This window comes from Anabrus simplex, chromosome 7 (assembly GCF_040414725.1).
Source record: "Anabrus simplex isolate iqAnaSimp1 chromosome 7, ASM4041472v1, whole genome shotgun sequence".
Classification (NCBI taxonomy): domain Eukaryota; kingdom Metazoa; phylum Arthropoda; class Insecta; order Orthoptera; family Tettigoniidae; genus Anabrus; species Anabrus simplex.
Window position 1 is genome coordinate 198976973 of NC_090271.1, and position 21004 is coordinate 198997976.

General features: G+C 40.6%; 1 protein-coding gene across 3 annotated transcripts in view; it reads left to right on the plus strand.

The window, feature by feature from the left end:
* The window catches only part of LOC136877460 (alpha-tocopherol transfer protein), a 127816-nt gene that overhangs the window by 63822 nt on the left and 42990 nt on the right, over window positions 1-21004 (plus strand). For all 3 annotated transcript variants that reach the window (XM_067151518.2, XM_067151516.2, XM_067151519.2), the window contains exon 2: window positions 11357-11497. In XM_067151518.2, the coding sequence (XP_067007619.1) occupies window positions 11404-11497 (94 nt within the window). In that variant the 5' untranslated portion in view covers window positions 11357-11403. The remainder of the gene's footprint in view (window positions 1-11356; window positions 11498-21004) is intronic.

The window sequence follows — 21004 nt, forward strand, 5'->3', positions numbered from 1 at the left end:
TATGGTATGTAATGTTTATTAGCAGGTGAGGCCGCCTGGGCGAGGTACTGGTCATTCTCCCCAGTTGTATCCCCGACCAAGAGTGAAGCTCCAGGACACTGCCCTTGAGGCGGTAGAAGTGGGATCCCTCGCTGAGTCCGAGGGAAAAGCCGAACCTGGAGGGTAAACAGATGATGATGATGATGATGATGATGATGTAATGTGTATTGTTTTGTTTGTGGGTTTGATTTACGTCGCACCGACACAGGCAGGTTTTATGGTGACGACGATGGGATAGGAAAGGGCTAGAAGTGGGAAGGAAGTGACCATGGCTTTAATTTAGGTACAGTCCCAGCATTTGCCTGGAGTGAAAATTGGAAACAACAGAAAACCATCTTCAGGGCTGCGGACTGTGGGGTTCGAACCTACTATCTCCCGAATGCAAGCTCATAGCTACGCAACACTAACCGCACGGCGATTTTTAAAGCGTGAGATTTATTTTTATAACACACATTTATTGCTAATTGATATCAGATTTGTGTTTTTCAATGCAGATTTCAACACTTTAGTACATATTTAAAATGCATAACAATCCGAAGCCTGGTCATAGATACTCCCAGGCTAGTTAAGACATGGAAGTTTATCTATACTTTAATCACAAAGTTTTGAAGTCCGAATGTAAAGGTGAAAGAATGAAAAGCATATGTAGTCGGTCAAAGAGAGAATGAGTGCATGTTAGACCCTATTGTATGTTTCTTGAATTTAATATTTTATCAAAATATAATTCATATTCCACGTAAACCATGCTCTCGTTCTTTTTTGAGGGACTGTACAATCTCTCCGTTCTCTTATCTGACAATGTGTAACAGAGCTCGAAAATTGTACAACAAGAAACTAGTGAACTAAAGAAAGTTCACACATAAAAATCTTCATGTTCCTTTCTTTTGCCCTATATCTTCCTGTCGTCTTTTGTTCATGTACCACTCCTCATTCCGACTAGAAAGAAAGTTAACTTAACTTAAAAACCAGTTTGTTCTGTCGCACACTTCTACAAACTCCCACTTCCTCCTCCATATATTCGTCCAATTGCGCTAGTCATCCTACATAATCCTCCTTTGGACACAAACCGCTGTTTGTTGCGGGATCAAATCTAGAAACAATAGATTGGCATTTAAGAGTGCTTAAATGCGATAGATTCGGTCAGAGCTAGCCTTACTCACAGTACACATAGTGCCAGTGATAATTTCACCTCTAACAATTTAGGGGCCACCGGTGGATTGCATCGCCTTAACTGCCTAACAAGGCAGGCCAGGATTCATAATTCCGAATGCCCACTCCTATTCCGAAGTAATTGATACCCCGACTATCATGACTTAATAGGCCACTCAGCCGTTGTCCACAGTTCGTAACTATAGGAACCCACACCACGATCCACTGAGTAGACCCAGGATTTAATAATAATGTTATTGGTTTTACGTCCCACTAACTACTTTTATGGTTTTTGGTGACGCCGAGGTGCCAGAATTTTGTCCTCTAGAAATTCTTGTTCGTGCCAGTGAATCTACCGACACGAAGATGACGTATTTGAGCACCTTCAAATACTACCGGACAAAGTTAGGATCGAATCTGCCAAGCTGAGCTCAGAAGGCCAGCGCTCCACCGTCTGAGCTACTCAGTTCGAATTGTATTCATAAAATTTGAAGTAACAAACCTGTATGTCTACCCCTTAGTCCCGTTTCTTGATACGGGGTCGAGGATGAGGTGAGATGAAATTACATGGCATGCTTTACGGCCGGATGCCCTTCCTGACGCTAACCTCAATTGAGGAGCTAATGAAGATGAAATGAACGATGGTGAATGAAACTGGGTAAGGAGGTTGAAGGAATCGATTGTGGGCTATGAATAAGAACTGTCCCGGTATTTGCCTCGAAGTGAAAATGGTGCCCCACGGAAAACCATTCTCATTACAGCTGACGGTGGGGTTCGAACCTACGCCTCTCTGGAATGCAGAGCTTTGCTCCATAGCCGTGGCGCGGTAACACGCGTGACCACTCCGCTCGGTTGAAGTAACAAACATGAAGGTAGTGAAATGATTGCTGGTAGAAACTCTCCCAGAAGCTGTTGACGGTAGAATTTAACCACGGTATCCCCTGCCTATCATAAAAGGCGACTTGAAGGGGGACCAGGAGCACTTAACTTGGGAGCGTGTGTTCGCGCACACAGGATGCGTACCTGATTCAGACATTGCTTCCACTTCCTAGTGCCAGGCTCCTCGCTTTTATCTTTCCCATCCGACGTCCTTTGGTTAAGTCTTGTTCTCCTCCGACCCCCACGGTGTTGGCTTTGCGAGGCGTAGGGATTTTTCCATTTTAATAATAATAATAATAATAATAATAATCGTATGGCCTCAGCTACCGTGCACAGACATTTCAAGTTGACGCCATCTGGCTGTCTGCTCGTCAATTTCGACGTTCCGTTTTACTCTAGGCCCACTAGATGGCAGACCGAGTAAACCGAAACTCTCTTGGGCGTCTATGGCTGAGATTTAATTAATTTTGTCGGATAAACACCAAATGTGTCACCAGATATCTTGTACATACCGACATCGTACGACATGGAGTGTCGAATGGACTTTTTTCCGCCCTTCAAAAATCCGACTACCTCTGCCGAGTTTGAACCCGTTATCTTGGGATCCGGAGGCCGACACTCTACCACTGATCCACAGAGACAGCTTTTCATTTTAATACCCTCATACATTCTACCTTTCTTTATCCGCTAACCTCATTCTTTGAAGTGTGGGAACTCTTGCATTTCCTCCTCTGATAAATGTTACCAAGTTGAAATTCCCCTTAAAACTAGACCAACACTACACCACCACTACTATACAAGTTATGGCCACTTTCTACCCAATCCTTGTCTCAAGTAACCACTAACCTCTATCTTTAAATATTTTTCTATACTAATTAATGATCTTCCAAAACAAGTAGTAGGTCAACATTTAAGTTACAGTTCTTGCAATTTCCTCGTTAACGATCAGCACGCTTTTGAAGCCTAGCTGGCTGGCTGGTTGTGTTTACATTCCTTGTTGCGGGGTTCCAAGATTTCCCCAACTCGAGACACAGCGTTGTCAACTCTCCGTTTTAACTAATTCGCTTCTGAGAGCGAGCAGAGAGACTGGGCAGAACTGCGATCAGCTGTGCAAATTTGAAGACCTGACAAGCGAACGCGCTTCAGGACTGGCACGCTTTTGAAGTACTCCAGGCGCACTGTCATTGACAAAGCAAGCATGCTATTTAGTCAAGAGCTATCTGCTATTGCCACAACAGAAGCAAGCGTAGACAGTCATAAGTATGGTTAATGTCGGGGGTGAGCGTAGGGGGTACTGGTTAACGTTTGATGGTGGTCATAGTGATTATTGTTTTAAGAGGAAGTGCAACTAGGCAACCATCCTCTAAATAGCACTAATCAGAGACAAAAACTGGAAGAGATCAGACACTTCGAAAAAAGAAGGCATTGGCCAAACAAGACAAGGGCCACGAAGGGAGTGAAAATGAAAGACTCCCTAAGACTCCATGCGTCATAGCGTTGGGGTCGGAAAAGAACAAGAGTTGACCAAAGAAGGTCGGATAGGATTGATGAAAGTGAGGAGCCAGAAGCAATGCCAGAACTCAGCTAAGGGCCCCGTGACCGCCAACCCGCGCTTACGACAGACAGGAGATACCGTGGGTGTTATTCTACCGCCCGCATCCACAGGGGGGCCTTAACATTTGTCGTTAACGAGGAAATTGAGAGAACTATACCTATTTTATACTTCAACGGGCAGAGGAAGTATTTATTTATTTATTTATTTATTTATTTATTTATTTATTTAGTTATTTATTTATTTCAAGAGCACCTGAGCCTAAGCTCGTAATGGAGCAGTACAAACCGTACGCGGCAAGATAAACGACACTGAAACATTATTTAAATGCGTTGTAACATCATGTGTTCAAAATGTGTGCCACGCATTGTTCATAAGGTTTCTGAAGATTATTGAAAATGTTGATGAACAAAGGTTGCTGCAAGGACACAAAAATAACGTCATCTTTTCGTGGAATTCAGGAATATTGGTAGGTGGGTCATCTGTCTTGAAAACTGATTCCTTCAACATACCCCATATGTAGCCGTGAGGTCCGGGGAAGGGTACGGAAATGGAGTTCCAGGCTATCCCCAAAGTGTTGTTACAGACGGGTAAATAAGTCCCACGCAAGGGGGGCTGTAGCTAAATCTTGCTAGATCCATTGTCCTTCAAGGGGGCAACAAGTTTCTGGCGCAAATCCCGCACGAATTGAGTAATAATTATTAGAGCTGTCGATCGATTTAAAATTTTGATTGGTTAACCGAATGCCTTTTATCGATTAATCGGTTAATCGGTCGATTAATCGAGTTTTAATCAAGTTCACATAGTATCCTTGAAAGCTTTATTTAAACTTAATTGTAGAGTGTGGGCTACACACCGAAAATTGTTGTACTTTGCTCTCTCCACTCCTAGAATGATGTTTCTTGCATTGTCAGTGGAAACAGTGACAAATTTGTCGTCCAGCCCCCATTCACAAACTACATCTTCAGACTCTTCTGTGCAGTTAGCGGCATTGTGGTTTTCTCTATGATGTTTAACTTGTAATTTTGAATGACGATACTACACAACTGAATCAGTCCACTGATCTGTAACCCACAGGTAGCTACGGTTAGATATCGATGATCAAAAATCCCCCGCGAGATTCTGTTTATTTCAGTTCATCTAATAATTTGACCTTTCTACGTCACATAACGTGTTTTGTGTGTGTGTGTGTGTGTCTAGAGAGAAAATATTAAGCGAGAAATGAGAGCTTCCCACAAAACCTCTTCAATATCTTGATCAGGGACATCGCGACCTGCTATCCTGCAGAATCCACTTCAATAGTTTATCGTATTTTCTGCTTCTAAATTAGAGGACACAGGCTTCACTATTAGGCGCTCCAGTGTTGACTGAGACGATAAACTGGTAGACATTGATGGACGCAGGTACACTTTGGAAAGGATAATAAATATGTTTAGGATGATATTGAAGACTACTTGTACTTGCAGCATAACGTTTTACCTCATTTCCTACAAAGGACTGTTTTTCTGTCTGTCACCTTACAACAATCGTTTAGTTTAAGTCCGGCAAATGCAAAAAGTTTTCCTCGCATCGGTTCATAAGCCGTATTTGTAAATGAAGTTCACTAACACTGAATGCGAATATATACTGTCTACTATATAACAACCGCACACGAACTGAGATTTAAGTTGTCACATTTTCTACTGTCTCTTTCTAGCAATTGGTATCGGCCCATTCCCACATTACCTGGAAATTCCTGGAAATTTCTTAACGACAGTCGCTTCAAGAACCTTCTCCACAATTTTTCTTTATGCCGCTTGACTGTGTTTTGTGAAGGTCCAAAAATATAGCGTACTACAATAGTATGAGAGAAAAATATGAACATCAGCGTACTTTAATGACCAGTCAATCATATGATAGCTGAGGCTAGCACACCAAATGGCAAATAACAATACAATACACAGGTTTTGTGCCATTTTAATCGGTTCGATTAATCGACTAAAGCACATTGATCGGTTAATCGGATTTTTAAATTAATCAGTTCGATTAATCGATTAAATCGACAGCTCTAGTAATAATGAGATCTCTGTAGATTACCTGGTCCACTGGTGTTTTTTAAATTCTGTGCAACATGCTCGACGAAACAAGGTCTCAATATACAACCGTACGACGATCCAAATTGTAATCCGCGCACTGCGTAGTGATTTCTGTATAATGACATCAGGCCGTTCAAACCCTAAAAGACGAGTTGTTTAACGGTTGATGTAGTCATTAAGGTGAACATTGTTTTCATCTGAAAATCATATGATGCAGAATAAATCTGGAACTTTATACGTTATGGTCAACACTCGGCTGCAATATTGTAATCGGGCTCGGTCAATCCTTTCTGCTGGACGCTGAGCAACTTCAGTGCAGTATACAAACCCACCCAGCTCTTTAAACATCCGCCGAACAGACCTTTCGATCAAACCGAATTTCAGTGTTGTTGGTCGTAGACTACGCTTTGGGGACTCTAACACCTGTTGGAGAAGTTATCTATGATTCTTGTTTGTGGCGACGGTTCTTAGGCGCCCTGTTGTCTCCTTTCGTTGACGTAAGACGGATCCCGTATGACGGAACTTGACAACAACAGGCAACTTTGTTCTCTCTCCTTATTCATACTGTTCTTTAACGTGAAGCAAACTGATGGCCCCACTCCGTATGACTGGAAATAAACGTTCCACAATGAACACCTTCTCGTCTGTTGCTAGAACCATAATTGCAGAAATCAACACAACACTGAATAAACTACAGAACTATAAATACTCCGTTGCTAAGAAATAAAAGCAATAATTTTGTGTTTGTATTTCCGCATACCGTACACTCCACTACACAGCAGACGTAATCTAAATATACAAACAATATCCGACATGAGGTAGTTAATTGGTTTACACTCAAAAGTATACGATGGGAATGTCTCTCATATGTCATCAGATAATCTATTAAAACTATACATACCGGGCGAGTTGGCCGTGCGTGTAGAGGCGCGCGGCTGTGAGCTTGCATCCGGGAGATAGTAGGTTCGAATCCCACTATCGGCAGCCCTGAAGATGGTTTTCCGTGGTTTCCCATTTTCACACCAGGCAAATGCTGGGGCTGTACCTTAATTAAGGCCACGGCCGCTTCCTTCCAACTCCTAGGCCTTTCCTATCCCATCGTCGCCATAAGACCTATCTGTGTCGGTGCGACGTAAAGCCCGTAGCAAAAAAAAAAAAAACTATACACAGACAAATCCATAATAGTTAGTAGATCCCTGGGCATCTGAGCTCAAGCTGGCTTAAGTACTTCAATTTCGTGTCGTTTGATTTACCGGCATATAAGAGAATTCCTGAGGGACAAAATTCTGTGCACCTCAGTGTCTCCGAAAACCATAAATGTAGTTAGTGGGGCGAGAAAAATTATTATTATTATTATTATTATTATTATTATTATTACATTACAAAGTAAGAGGTACACTATACATTATACATCTTAATAATTAAATTCATACTAGCCGAAGTACAGAAACTGTAGCAGAATACTACCTGTTTATGAGTTGATAATGGATAAATTACGAATATCGTGCTTATTAATGACAAAAGAAAACATTTATTACCACACTAGTACCTAAATGTCTCGGTTTATACGTGCCAATAGAAAAAAAATTAACCTTTGTAACCTTGGTTTTATATTTAAAATTGATTAATGCGCTGTCTTCAAAATAAGAGACTTGGCTTTAATAGGTTAATTCAGATATCTCTCTCTCTCTCTCTCTCTCTCTCGTAGAACTGATCATATTCGAAGAAAAGAATGTACTAATTATACAACATACGAACAGGCAACAGTTCTCAGTAGCACAACTTCAAACGAACCTCTGCTTTGTTTCGCCAGTTGAGCGAAATAATTGCATACATATACCCAGCACGGCACACATGAACTAATTCTTCTTCCTGGCTTTATTCCAATTACTACTTGGGGTCGGCTTTTGTTTCGATACAGTCCAGTTTTACGCCGGAGGCCTTTCCTAACGCTAACCCTATGAGGGGGATATATTCGATATTGTGTGTTCCTGCAGTGACTTGTACAATGATGTGTATTAGGTCAAACACAATCATTCATCCCCCGACCTAGAGGAATGACCAGACGCAGTTAAAATCTCCGACCCGGCTGGAAATCGAAGCCGGAGCCCTCTCAACCGACAATTCAACCAAGAAGCCAGACAACAACAAGGTATAGCTCATCCATTTCCTTTACACACAAAGAGAACATTTTCTCCAATTCTGTGAAATAATTTCATGTGGCAATTAGATTCGTGCTGTCTTTTAAATGTAGACCCTCAGATGAAATGGGGTGGGTCTGCCGTGTATTTTGCGAACTTCATATTCTTGTATTAGAGAATAGTGCTGTGTGTGGTGCATCACTTTCAGAAATTTTGGAGACAGTACAGTCCCCGAGCTAAGGGAATTAAGACGCCGTTTTGCAGACATAGTAACACCTCAGTATCTGCAAATCATCGCACTGGGCAGAAGTTGTCCTGGAAGGCAAAGGTTTTAATCAGCTGTATGTGTCACGGGCTTTGTTTCTTATATTATTATTATTATTATTATTATTATTATTATTATTATTATTATCCGAATGCTGTTAGAAGGAACTGGTTAATCGAGATGGTGAAGGTGTGTTCGGTTCATCCGCTCCTTAGAAAGTTCGAAATGAGTTTTTCACTGTTGAAGTGTCACATGGCCCTGGGTTCACTCGGCCCGGATATGAATACTAGGTTAATTCCTGGAGGCAAAGGAGCCCGGTGTCAAGGTTACGAATATGCGATCCTTTACCATCCTCTTTTCTGTGGACCTTCATGGCCTGTAAGGAGGCAGCATTATCATATGTCGATATTCTGGATTAATTTTCAATAACTCTATTTTTATTTTTATTTTTATTTCTTCTTCCATTTTTCACTGATGGAATTGGCGCAGATAGTTGCCTCCGTTGCGCCCGATTTCTGTTTTGATGGCTTAATTGAGCAATTTTCTGTAGGCTCTTCTTTTGACCTGGCTATCCATCGTATTGGGTATCTTCCCCGATATCTTCGTCCTGCGACTTCTCCCTGAACGATGGTTTTCTCCAGGTTTCTTCTTGATCTTGTATGATCAAAGAATTTCAGAATTATCTGGTAACAAATGGAGGATAGCCTTTTCTTTACATTGAATTCGCTGAGAATTGACTCGTTAGTTCTTTTCTCCTTCCGTGATATCCTTAGCATCGTCCTATACAACCACTTCTCGAAGTATAAATTATTTTCTGAGTTTCTACTTTAATTACCCGAGTTTCTGCACTACAAAAGAAAACTGGAAGAAGTGAGATTACGTGAGACACTTCTTTGGTGCGTCTGCTTATCGTATGACAGATGCACTGTATTTATTGCTATTACAATTCTCCGTCGTATTTTGTCTCCTGAGCTACCATCCCTTTCTATAATAGAGCGCAAATAAATCCACTTTCTCGTTTTCAGACAGTAAGTTTGTTCACTGAAGCGACCTAGTTCGATGAGAAACCATGATCTTCGTCTTACCTTTGTTGACCATTAAATCACGTTTTTTCACTTTCACTTTTCAGTCTGTCTAGTTCTTTAATTTCTGTTTCTCATTGTACACAAAGAGTAAAGTCATCTGTAAAACTAAGGATGGTGATTCGTCGTCCACCAACTTTTACATCGCCACTCCAAGCGGTCCAGACTTGCCCTGATAATATAGTAGGCCTATTCCCCATCACAGAACTTCCGATAGAATACATCCATAACTCATTTAATGGGTTCGAAGGAAATGGAGAACATGTTGTCGAGTCTAACTACTGCTGAATTGCTCAGACGATAGAGCGCTGGCCATCTAAGTTCAAGTTGATGGGTTCGAACCTGGCTCAGTCCGATGACATTCGAAGGTGCTTAAATGCACCAGTCTCGGTCGATTTACTGGCGTGTAGAAGGACTCCTGCACGACAAATTTCCGGCATCTCTGCGTCTTCTAAAATCGGAAAATTAGTGAGTGAAACGTAAAATCAATGAAAGTTTACAACAGGCAAGTGAGGAAAGCAACGGGAAACTACCTCACTCCTCATTTCCCTAGTACGCCTCTTCAGTGACGCCTAGGCTATTTATGACAGCTGTTGGCGGAGCTACAGAGGATCAAACCAGCCTTCGGGCTGAATACCCAACATACAACATACAGGCAAGTCAAACGAGCCATAGGCGTCACTGGACACAGCCGTTATGGGTTCATATTCCACTGGTGTCCAGTTGGCCATTTTTGTTATGTACTGAACCTCTCTTCGACAGGTACTACGAATATATGTACCGAACACGACCTAATTCATTGGAAGTTTAATTCGAGTAGTTTTGTGTTTGTTATATTTATATTTTTACGTATGTTTTCTATTAACCGACACGAAATAAAAATAAAATCTTGTTCATTTGTGATTATTGAAGGTCATTAATTTATTATTATTATGAGGAACATCATGGAATATCAAATATTTCCTTGTAAATGTATGTTAAATCAAATATTCATTTATTGATAAAATCTCAGTTATTAAACATGTATATTTATACACTACTTCTATAATAATATGTTCTTATTTATCTTTTTCTCTGAGTCTGTCTTGAGACAGGTATCAACTGGACATCTTCCATGATTTTCTGTCCTAAGCATCTTGTTTCAGTTGTTCATAGCTTTTACCTTGTTCGACATCTGTTAACATTCCAAATCTTCTTCTTCCTCTTCTTCTTCCATCTATTTTCCTTCCATCACCCTCTGTTGAAGACAATTTCTAGGTAGTGTGTGACCCAATCAAGATACTTTCCTCTTCCTTATCGTTTTCATCAGGTGTCTGTTCTCTCCTACCGCTACTCTTCTTAGCACTTTATCTGTCCACTTCACTGTTTCCATTCTTCTCCACAGCCATATTTCAAAACTTTCCAAATACTGTGTATATCCCTTTCTTAATGTTCATGTTTCAACTCCGTATGACACCACACTCCACACAAATCACTTTGCAAATCTCTTTCATAAATTAATAGGGATTGCCTTAGACGTCAAAAGCCCTCTCACCTTTTCGAAAGCTTCCTTTCCCATACATACTTTGCCTTTTACATCTTCTGTAATATATTGTTACTTATATGCATTCATCATTATTTTCAGAGAAAATCATTTACGCAAACAGATGTATTTAAATGTGAACGAACATATTGTATCTAATTTTACATACAATATAAGCCGAACAGAATGAGTGATTTACATCCATATCATTTCACTTATTAATGGCGTGTTAGCCTTATACAGCTAAGGATACAAGCTCTGCATAAACTCCACCGTCGGTTGTCCTGAAAATGGTTTTCTTGTCCCATCGTCGCCGTAAGCCCTATAACCAAAACAGCCGTTTGCTTCAACACATTCTGAAGTTCTTTCAGTTTGACACAATCAAATGTTTTCTGGATTAACCACAAATATATACCAGGGTATCCAAGAAACAATGGAATCCTAGTGATACCATTAGAATTACGACAACAGTAATAGGGCTCATGGCCAAAGATATCTTTAACCCCAGTGAATTCGACATTTGTTAAGACGATATTGTCGTTTCTAGAGCAGGCAGGCCATGCACAGAAATTATCTGTGATACTCCTCTTTATCGCTAGCCTTCACGCCACTCGACAGTCATGCTCTGACGGCATCACGTTTACTGTTGTAGAAGGCAGAAAGCAGACAATCCAGTAACACTCTGTCGCTCCAGGAAAGATGGAGATCAACAGGCTGGACACGAGAGAACCTCCAGGAGAAGACCCTGCGATGGTACAGGAGAAACTGGAAGAAATCCGAAGACTTATTACAGGTAACCACTTCTATTTAAAAATATTGCGTATGTTAAGACCGAGTGAGTTGGCTGTCATGTAGCTATAAATTTTCATTCTAGGGGTAGTGGGTTCGAACTTCACCGTTGGCGGCTCTGAAGATATCTATCCGTTGTTTCTAATTTTCATATAAGGCAAAGACTGGATCTGTTCATTAATTAAGCCCGCAGCCACAGCCTTTCTTATTCTAGAGTCGTCCAAAAATAGTGTCAGTGTGAAGTTAAGCAGCTCGAAATAATAATAATAATAATAATAATAATAATAATAATAATTTTAATGGCGTTATGTCCCATCGATTACTACTCCGGATTTTGTATGAGCCGAACTGCCAGAATTTTGTCCGCAGGAGTTTTTACATGTTCGTAAAACAACTGACACAAGGCTAGTGTATTTGAACACCTTCAAATTCAACCAGATAGAGCCGGGACCGAACCCTTAACTTGTGCTCAACTTCCATCTGAAACACTCAGCCTGGCAAAGATATGAGTTTAAATAACATCCTCACACGACTAAATCTACAACTGTCTGCGTTTCATGAACTATGAACCTCTCATATCTTTGGTTGTCTAAGTAAATCTACATTGAAATACAAAACTTACTCGTTTTCCTTATCACCATAATAGTGCGTCACTTCCTAAAATCAACGGCGCCGTAATAATGTTTATTTTCAAGGCGTTTATTTCTGATAAATATCAACATTGTATTATTATTATTATTATTATTATTATTATTATTATTATTATTATTATTATTATTATTATTATTATTATTATTATTATTATTATTATTATGTAGTACTGGGGTAATGTAAATTGTACTTTCGAACTATGATCTTTTTGCTATATTTCTAATAACAGAAGTGCATAGTCAGGTATTCGGTGACATTGGGAAGGGGAAAGGTTAGGACTGCGCAGGAAGTGGCTGTTGCATTAATAATTACGGTACAGACCCTGCATTTGCCTGGTGTAAAAATGGGACACTGCAGAAAACCATCTTAAGTTCGACGTATGTGGAGTTCGAATCCGATTTGTCTTATCTACCAAGCTCGATAGCTGCAGTCGCTTAAGTACGGCCAGTATCCAGTAATCGGGAGATAGCGGGTTTGAGCCCCACTGTCGGCAGCCCTGAAGATGGTTTTCCGTGGTTTCCCATTTTCACACCAGGCAAATGCCGGGGCTGCACCTCAATTAAGGCCACGGCCGCTTCCTTCCACTTCCTAGGCCTTTCCTATCCCATCGTCGCCATAAGACATATCTGTGTCGGTGCGACGTAAAGCACGTAGCAAAAAAAAAATTAATAATTCTTTATCTTCTAGTTTCACAACTGGCTAAAAGTATGTTTCATACTGTATGTCCCAACTAATTAGTGCTTATAGAAGTGTTTAGCTATTTTGAAAATTTTCTCATTACCCCCAGTAACCATCCAAGCAATTCCCAACATACCAAAAACTTTAAGCTACTTTGTTTCAACTTCTTCCAAAGCTCACGTTTTTCTGCTGTAGTGTATGAAGTCCATTCAAAGCTAACTTACACAATGGTATCTTACTCCTCATGAATGCTAATAGAACCTCTTCTTAATAAATACTTCTTTCAACTATCCGGATAATTCTCTTAAATTTACTACCCGATGACAATATATATTTCTTTTATCCGATTTTCAGCGATCCAAATAATGTTTCATTCACAATCGAATGTGCTCTTCATGATTACTTATGTGTTGTTGATTCCTCAGTCAGAAAATCTCCCAGTAAATCTATAACATCAGCTGTTATCCCTTGAAGAGGAGTACTCGGGAGTTAGATAGTTTCTCACTGCACCAGAAGGCGTTGTTACATATCAATATGACAATGTCCGCCTCCGTAGCGTAACGGTTAGTGTTATTAGCTGCCGTCCTCGGAGGCCCGGGTTCGATTCCTGGTACTGCTAGAAATTATAGAATGGCAGGAGGGCTAACATGCAGCTCACCTCCATTGGGTGTGTGCCTGAAAAGAGCTGCACCACCTCGCGATGAGGACAAGAGTCTGGCCCCATGGCTCTACGGTTAGCGTGTTGGCCTTTGGACCAGAGGGTCTCGGGTTCGATTCCCGGCCGAGTCGGAGATTTTAACCTTAAATGGTTAATTCCCTGCAACTCACACACCACACATAACACTATCCTCCACCACACTAACACGCAGTTACCTACACATGGCAGATGCCACCCACCCTCATCGGAGGGTGTGCCTTACAAGGGCTGCACTCGGCTAGAATTAGCCACACGAAATTATTACTACTACTATTATTATTATTATTATTATTATTATTATTATTATTATTATTATTATTATTATTATTATTATTATTATTTATTACGCCAATCACACAGAAAATTCTATACACCAACCTACTCTACAAGAGATACATTCACACCGTTCATCACAGAGGTTGGCTGCAGAAATAATATTACCACTAGCGTCACTCATACCTCAATCACTTTCGTTATGCAGAAGTGTACGAAGAGACTTCTTCTTCTTCTTCTTCTTCTTCTTCTTCTTCTTCTACCAAGCTCGATAGCTGTAGTAGCTTAAGTGCGGCCAGTATCCTGTATTCGGGAGATAGTGGGTTCAAACCCCACTGTCAGCAGCCCTGAAGATGTTTTTCCGTGGTTTCCCATTTCACATCAGGCAAATGCTGGGGCTGTACGTTAATTAAGGCCACGGTCGCTTCCTTCCCTCTTCTAGCCCTTTCCTGTCCCATTGTCGCCATAAGACCCACATGTGTAGGTGCGACGTAAAACAACTTGTAAAAAACTACTTCTTCTTCTTCCTGGCCATTTTTAATTATTGAGATCGTCACTTTGTATGGATTTAGCCCAGTTTTACGGCCAGATGCCCTTCCCGACACCAACCTGTTTGAAAGATTATTCACTACTGCATGTGTCTCTAGTGGTTTGCAGTGTGATGTGATGTGTGTTAAGACGAACACAAATACCCAAACCTCGAGCGAGAGGAATTAACCAGGTATTATTATTATTATTATTATTATTATTATTATTATTATTATTATTATTATTATTATTATTATTATTATTATTATTATTATTATTATTATTGCGCCAATCTCATAGAAAATTGTATACACCAACCTACTCTACAAGAGATACATTCACACGGTTCAAGGCGCTGGAATTCCTGCCGGACAAAATTCTGGCACCTCGGCGTCTCCAAAACCGTAAAAGTTGTTAGTGGTATGTAAAGCAAATAAAATTATTATTATTATTATTATTATTATTATTATTATTATTATTATTATTATTGCTTTCTAATTTTGACAGTGTTAAGTAATCAAATTAAAAGCATATCTAAAAATACCTCAAATACTTGAAAATCATGTTTTGCACTGTGTAAAGCGCAGAGTACATTACACAAGGTATTTTTGTAGCTAATTTCACCCTGCCCTCATGCTCCGAAAATGAAACAAATAAATGTTATTAAATATAGTATATAATCTGTTCTTAAACCGCTGTTAAGTAACATAAATAGTACGGTAAAGTTGTTATCGTGATGCGCAGTGTGTCAACAAGTACTTCTACAGGTTTTCGACTGTGATGATTTGGCTCTGATCCGATAAAATTCTCTTGTAGGCTGAGAAGGACCATTCAACATCGCATGAAGTTACCAGTGCCCATTTTAAAAGATAAAACTAGCTGGGTGAAATATCTTCCGGGGGCTGTTCGCCACTAATGATCTTGCAAACAGATAGAGAACCGAATAACCTAGATTTTGTTTCAAGACTCCATGGAGTTTGTTAGAGACTCTGACCAATGAAAGGCACTTAGCCATTTTACCAGACAAAGGGTAAGAAATCCCGACTTTAAAGGGATTTTAAATTCAACTTCAGCATTTAAAATATATTCTACCTGAGATGAAATTCGCCAATTAGTTTACTGTAGTCTGAGAATTAAACGAGCTGATACAGTTTTTTTAAGTTTTTAAATAATTACCTGAATATGTACATACATATTACATTCATTACATAAATGTAAAAATAAGTGATATTACTAAGAATATGTAAAAATATGTTAACTCCAACACAGTTGTAAACATATAAGAACCACAATTCGCTGACATTTTTCAGTTTCAGTTGTCTACAAGTAAAGGAATGGAACATGTAATTGCATAGGAATCTGGGCCCCACTCATGAGCCTCTCGAGAGACTAAACACGATTCTAGGAGGTGGTTTGGTCTTCTATTCACAGCGAATATCGTAGACCAGCCATAGGTTGCATTGCCAGACTGTTTTACCGTGGTTGGATGATAGGCAACCCGCACTTCGCAGAGACAAGATGATCACGTGTGTGATGGTTGCATTTAAATAAATATAAAACCAAGTATTATATTGTTGATGTTGTTAGAATAGAATAGAATAGAATAGAATAGAATAGAATAGAATAGAATAGAATAGAATAGAATAGAATAGAATAGCCATGACTTATGAAACGACCCTCGCACTATACTGTCCCTTCCTTAACAACCTTCCAAATGAAATGTTTCATAACCATGTAGAAAACAATATTCAGTTAATTATACTTTATCAGGGCTGGACTACCTATCAGGAAAAGTGTTATCTTCAATGTGAAGCAACTTCTAAATAACTCCGAAGGTTTTCCTAAGGTGATAAGACAGTACTAAAGATTAAATAACTGAAGCTTTCGAAAAAGCACTATATATGGCGTATAACTCTTTCAAAACAAGCTGATACATACCTTCACTTGCGTAATTTTAGAGTCTACCTATCTGCGTAGTAAGATTTCCGACCATCCTTTCTTTTATTATTTAGTGCACATACATGAACAATAAGTTCTTACAAATATGATTCATAGAAAGTAAGGGAAGGATAATGTTTCCTGTATTTTCTAACAAATATTAGGCAGCAGATAATAACAAGTAATTACAAGCGAATTTTATACGAGGCCACTTTGACTTAATTCTACATCATCAACAAAGGCCGCTATTAAAGATAATTTCATTTATAAAGTGACATTTGATTGTTTCATACAATTATAAATATTACTAGAGACCCGCCCCGCCCTCACACAGAAGCAAGTTTGTATTTCTATTGCTGTACTTTAACGTCGCACTAACACATCGAGGGTTTTTGGCGACACAAGGATGGGAAAGGACTAGGACTGGGAAAACAGTGGTCGTGGTCTTAATTCTGGACGTCAAACCTAAACTATCGTAAGTAACATTTCACTAAATTTACAGACGAGTAGAAAGAAGCTGCTAAAGCGCAGATTTTGCTACCTTTAAAGGCAGGTCGAATCTACAGTTCTGACCATGGTTAACTATCGTAAAAGCCAACACAATTAGGAGCGCGGTGCATAGGATAAGGTTGAACAGTTGTATGATCACTTACCATTGTTTATCGCTGGATTCTCCTTGCACGTAACATAATATCACATAGCTTATCTTCATTCCTGCGAAGCTTACACACACAATAGTGTACCAATAAGAAGACACGACCAAAACGAATCGCATACGATAAAACCTCAAAATCGTCGTTTTTGCATTTACGATAGTTTACCTCTGACGTCCGGAATTTAGGTAGAGCCGCAGCATTTGCCTGGTGAGAATACTAGAATCCACGTTAAATCATCTTTAGGATTGCCGACGATGGGATTAGAAACCTTCCTCTCTCGAACGCAAGCTCACGGTCAACTTGCTCGGTTATTTATGTTGACAGCCTTCGCAACTTTTCCTCTTGATGTGTGTATGCACTTTGTACGGTGGTGGACCACCCGTAGTACACGTGGTGATACGGTTGGGCATGGAGGCATACAGACGTCAGATGATTTCCTCAGCTGACGCAACTAACACGCCAAATCTGCCGCAGACGGTTCCGAAGGCCAAGGAAGCATGCTAACATCAGAAAGGCAGGCCAGAGATACCCATGCTGTGTGAAGCACGAGTCCTCCCGGACATCGGGTTTGTCGAGCTGCACGAGTAAAGGAAGCATATATAGTTATAGAATATGTCTTGGACGTATCGCCACGCTGTCGGAACTCCTTCAATCACACCAATGGGGAGGGAAAATCGTACGAAAAGGCGTCCATGGCACAATAAATCGTGGACCACTGCGCTGGCCAGGACGTCTCTAGACTCGAACTGTGTGGTCTTCTGTATCCAGACAGAACCGTGATTCGTCGATAAACAGCACTCGTAACCAATTCGCAACCTGGTATGCTGGCCGCTCCTGGCAGAAGTTCGACGTTATCGGTGATGCTCAGGTCGTAATGATAGACGTCGTAAGTGACGCCGTGACGACAGCTTGGTGAGAATACTAGAATACACATTAAATCATCTTCAGGATTGCCGACGATGGGATTAGAAACCTTCCTCTCCCGAATATGGAACAGTTGGACACAAGCATATCCCCAACTGCCGTGACATATCTGTGGATCGTGCACAGCGACTCCCGTAGGATGCTTACAGCCTGTCGCACGATGAAAGAGATCTTCCCTTCTGGTGGTCCAAAGGGAACGACCCGAGTTTTCTCGACGCGTGTGGATACCCTCATGTTGCCACTGCATCCAACACCGCAGCACAGGGCAGTCAGAACGGTTCAAGGGCGAGCAATGCGTCGAAACGTCCAACCAGCCTCTTTTAGTCCGACGGTGCGACCTCCCAGACTCATCTAGCAGGTCAAGTACAGGTCAAGACACATATCCAGCCTATGACGAAACTCTGCAAATAGTAGAATTTATTGTGAAAAAGAGAACCGATATACGCTGGATGCAAGAGGTACAAAGGGATCTAGAAGAAATGGGAATAGAGGAACTAGAGACAGACCTATACAACAGAGTGATTGTTAAATAAAAAAATCAGGCTTGCACAGGTTTTCAGGACATAACTAGGCCCATAACAAAATAATCATGGACAGAAGAGCGAAGAAGGTTGCAAAGTATGAGAATGAGAAAATATTAGACAAGGAGAAAGACCAGAAGAAACGAAACTGATACGAATTAACGTTGTCCTCAGATGGCTAAAACGAAAAGAACAATTTATTTATTTATTTATTTATTTATTTATTTATTTATTTATTTATTTATTTATTTATTTATTTATTTATTTAGGTAAATGTGCGTATGTACAGAGAGTATTCCCCGTGTTAGAGGGAAGAGGTACAGTCGATCAAGATCTACGAAGGAGGAGAAAGTAATGGTTTCTATCTGAGCGCTATACGGTGTTTAGCCCAATGCTCCACCACGTTTGCCCCTAGAAATCAACCTGGTACTCATTCTGTCGTAGAATGAATCTACCGAGCGAGTTGGCCGTGCGGTTAGGATTGCGTAGCAGTATGCTTGCATTCAGGAGATGGTGGGTTCGACTCCCACTGTCGGCAGTCCTGAAGATGATTTTCCGTTGTTTCCCATTTTCACACCAGGAAAATGCTGGAGCTATACCGTAATCAATACCATGCCCTCTTCCTTCCCACTCCGAGCTCGTACCCATCGTTGCGTCGCCGAAAACTTTCAACGAGTTCGTGCGACGTTAAATCACTAGCAACCGAGTAAGTTGGCCGTGCGGTTAGGGTCACACAGTTGGGGGCTTGAATTCGAGAGATAGTGGGTTCGAACCCCACTGTCGACAGCCCTGAAGATGGTTTCCCGTGGTTTCCCATTTTCATATCAGACAAATGTACCTTAAGTAAGGCCACGGCCGCTTCCTTCCCACTTCTAGCTCTTTCCTATCTCATCGTTGCCATAAGACCTATTTGTATCGGTGCGACGTAAAGTAATTTTTTTTAAATTCTAGCAAAAAAAAAGAAAGTGAATCTCAGGTTTAAGTGCCTCTCCAGAGATGGATATCACGTTTCTAAATTTTGGACTTCCTAACAGGAACCCAACCTCGGGCTTTGTTTGTTATTATTATTATTATTATTATTATTATTATTATTATTATTATTATTATTATTATTATTATTATTTATAACCGAATGCTGCTAAAGGGAACTGGCTAATCGAGATGGTAAAGCGGTGCTCGGTTCATTCACTCGTTAGAAAGTTTGAAATGAGTTTTTCACTGTTGAAGTGGCACATGACCCTGGGTTCACTCAGCCCGGATATGAACACCAGGTAAATCCCTGGAGCAAAGAGGCCCGGTGTCAAGGTTACGAATATCCGATCTGTCACCATTCTCTTTTCTGTGGACCTTCATGGCCTGTAAGGAGGCGGCATTATAAAATGTCGATATTCTGAATTAATATTCAATAAAACTTTTTAAGCAACTCTCTCAGCTGGACTGGGAGACAAGTGACGATCGCTATGCGCAGAAGCACGAAGAGACAGAATGTACGGCGGAAGAGAAAATAATATTTTGTCTGTTGTCGTTGTTGTTGTCTGTTTGTTGTTGTTGTTGTTGTTGTATTCCAGGACAACGAAATGTATGTACTCGTGAATGAAGATTTGGAAATTGTTCTATGTTATTTTGATTAAAATGATTAGGATTAGAGAGAGAGAGAGAGAGAGAGAGAGAGAGAGAGAGAGAGTGTGTGTGTGTGTGTGTGTGTGTGTGTGTGTGTGTGTGTGTGTGTGTGTGTGTGTGTGTGTGTGTGTGTGTGTGTGTGTGTGTGTACAGTTTTCTGGGTAAGTTGTAACGAGATTTCCAAGATATGGTGCCTTAGAGATTCCTACGGGAAGGAAATTGACGTACGTTACCGTTACCGACGAATGTAACAACTGGCGTCAGAAGAGGTATATGATGATGATGATGATGATGATGCTTGTTGTTTAAAGGGGCCTAACATCGAGGTCATCGGCCCCTAATGGTACGAAATGAAATAACAAAAAGTACAAATTCATCCAATGACCAGAATAAAATAAAAAATGTCGTGAAGAATGAATGGATGGACATGAACCCAACAAAAAAAAAAGAACAGTGGATCAGACTCAAAAAAGATCGTAAATAATAGTATTACTGACCAAGGGACCACTTATAAAGCACAATAATGCTTGGTGTCTAAAGAGGCGCAAAATCCATGTCTAAGGCCCCACAGAATGGTACATGTCGCGAGTAAAGTAGAACCATGGTATTTGTCATTTTGGGGTACTGATCAAAAGTAGCGAAGACTCACGGTGTTCCACACAAGATGGTACTACTCACAAGTATTGTACTTCGTACAGGGAACGCAGACCTATGGTGTTTCTCACACAATGGCGCCACTCACAGCCAACGCAAATCGATGAAGCTCCTCACCTAGGTGTACTAATCACGGACGCCGGTATTCCCGTGTGTTCCTCACATAGTGGGCACCAATCACAGGCAACGCAGACCGACGGTGTCGCTCATATAGTGGTAAAACACACAGGGTACGCCCAGACCCGCGGTGTTGCTCACATGGGTACAACGCACGAGTACTGGAAACCCCCAGGCCAGCCTCTCTACTGCTACGAATCACAAACCTATTTCGTACCTAATTTAGTGGTACTACTCGCAAGTACAGGCAACCC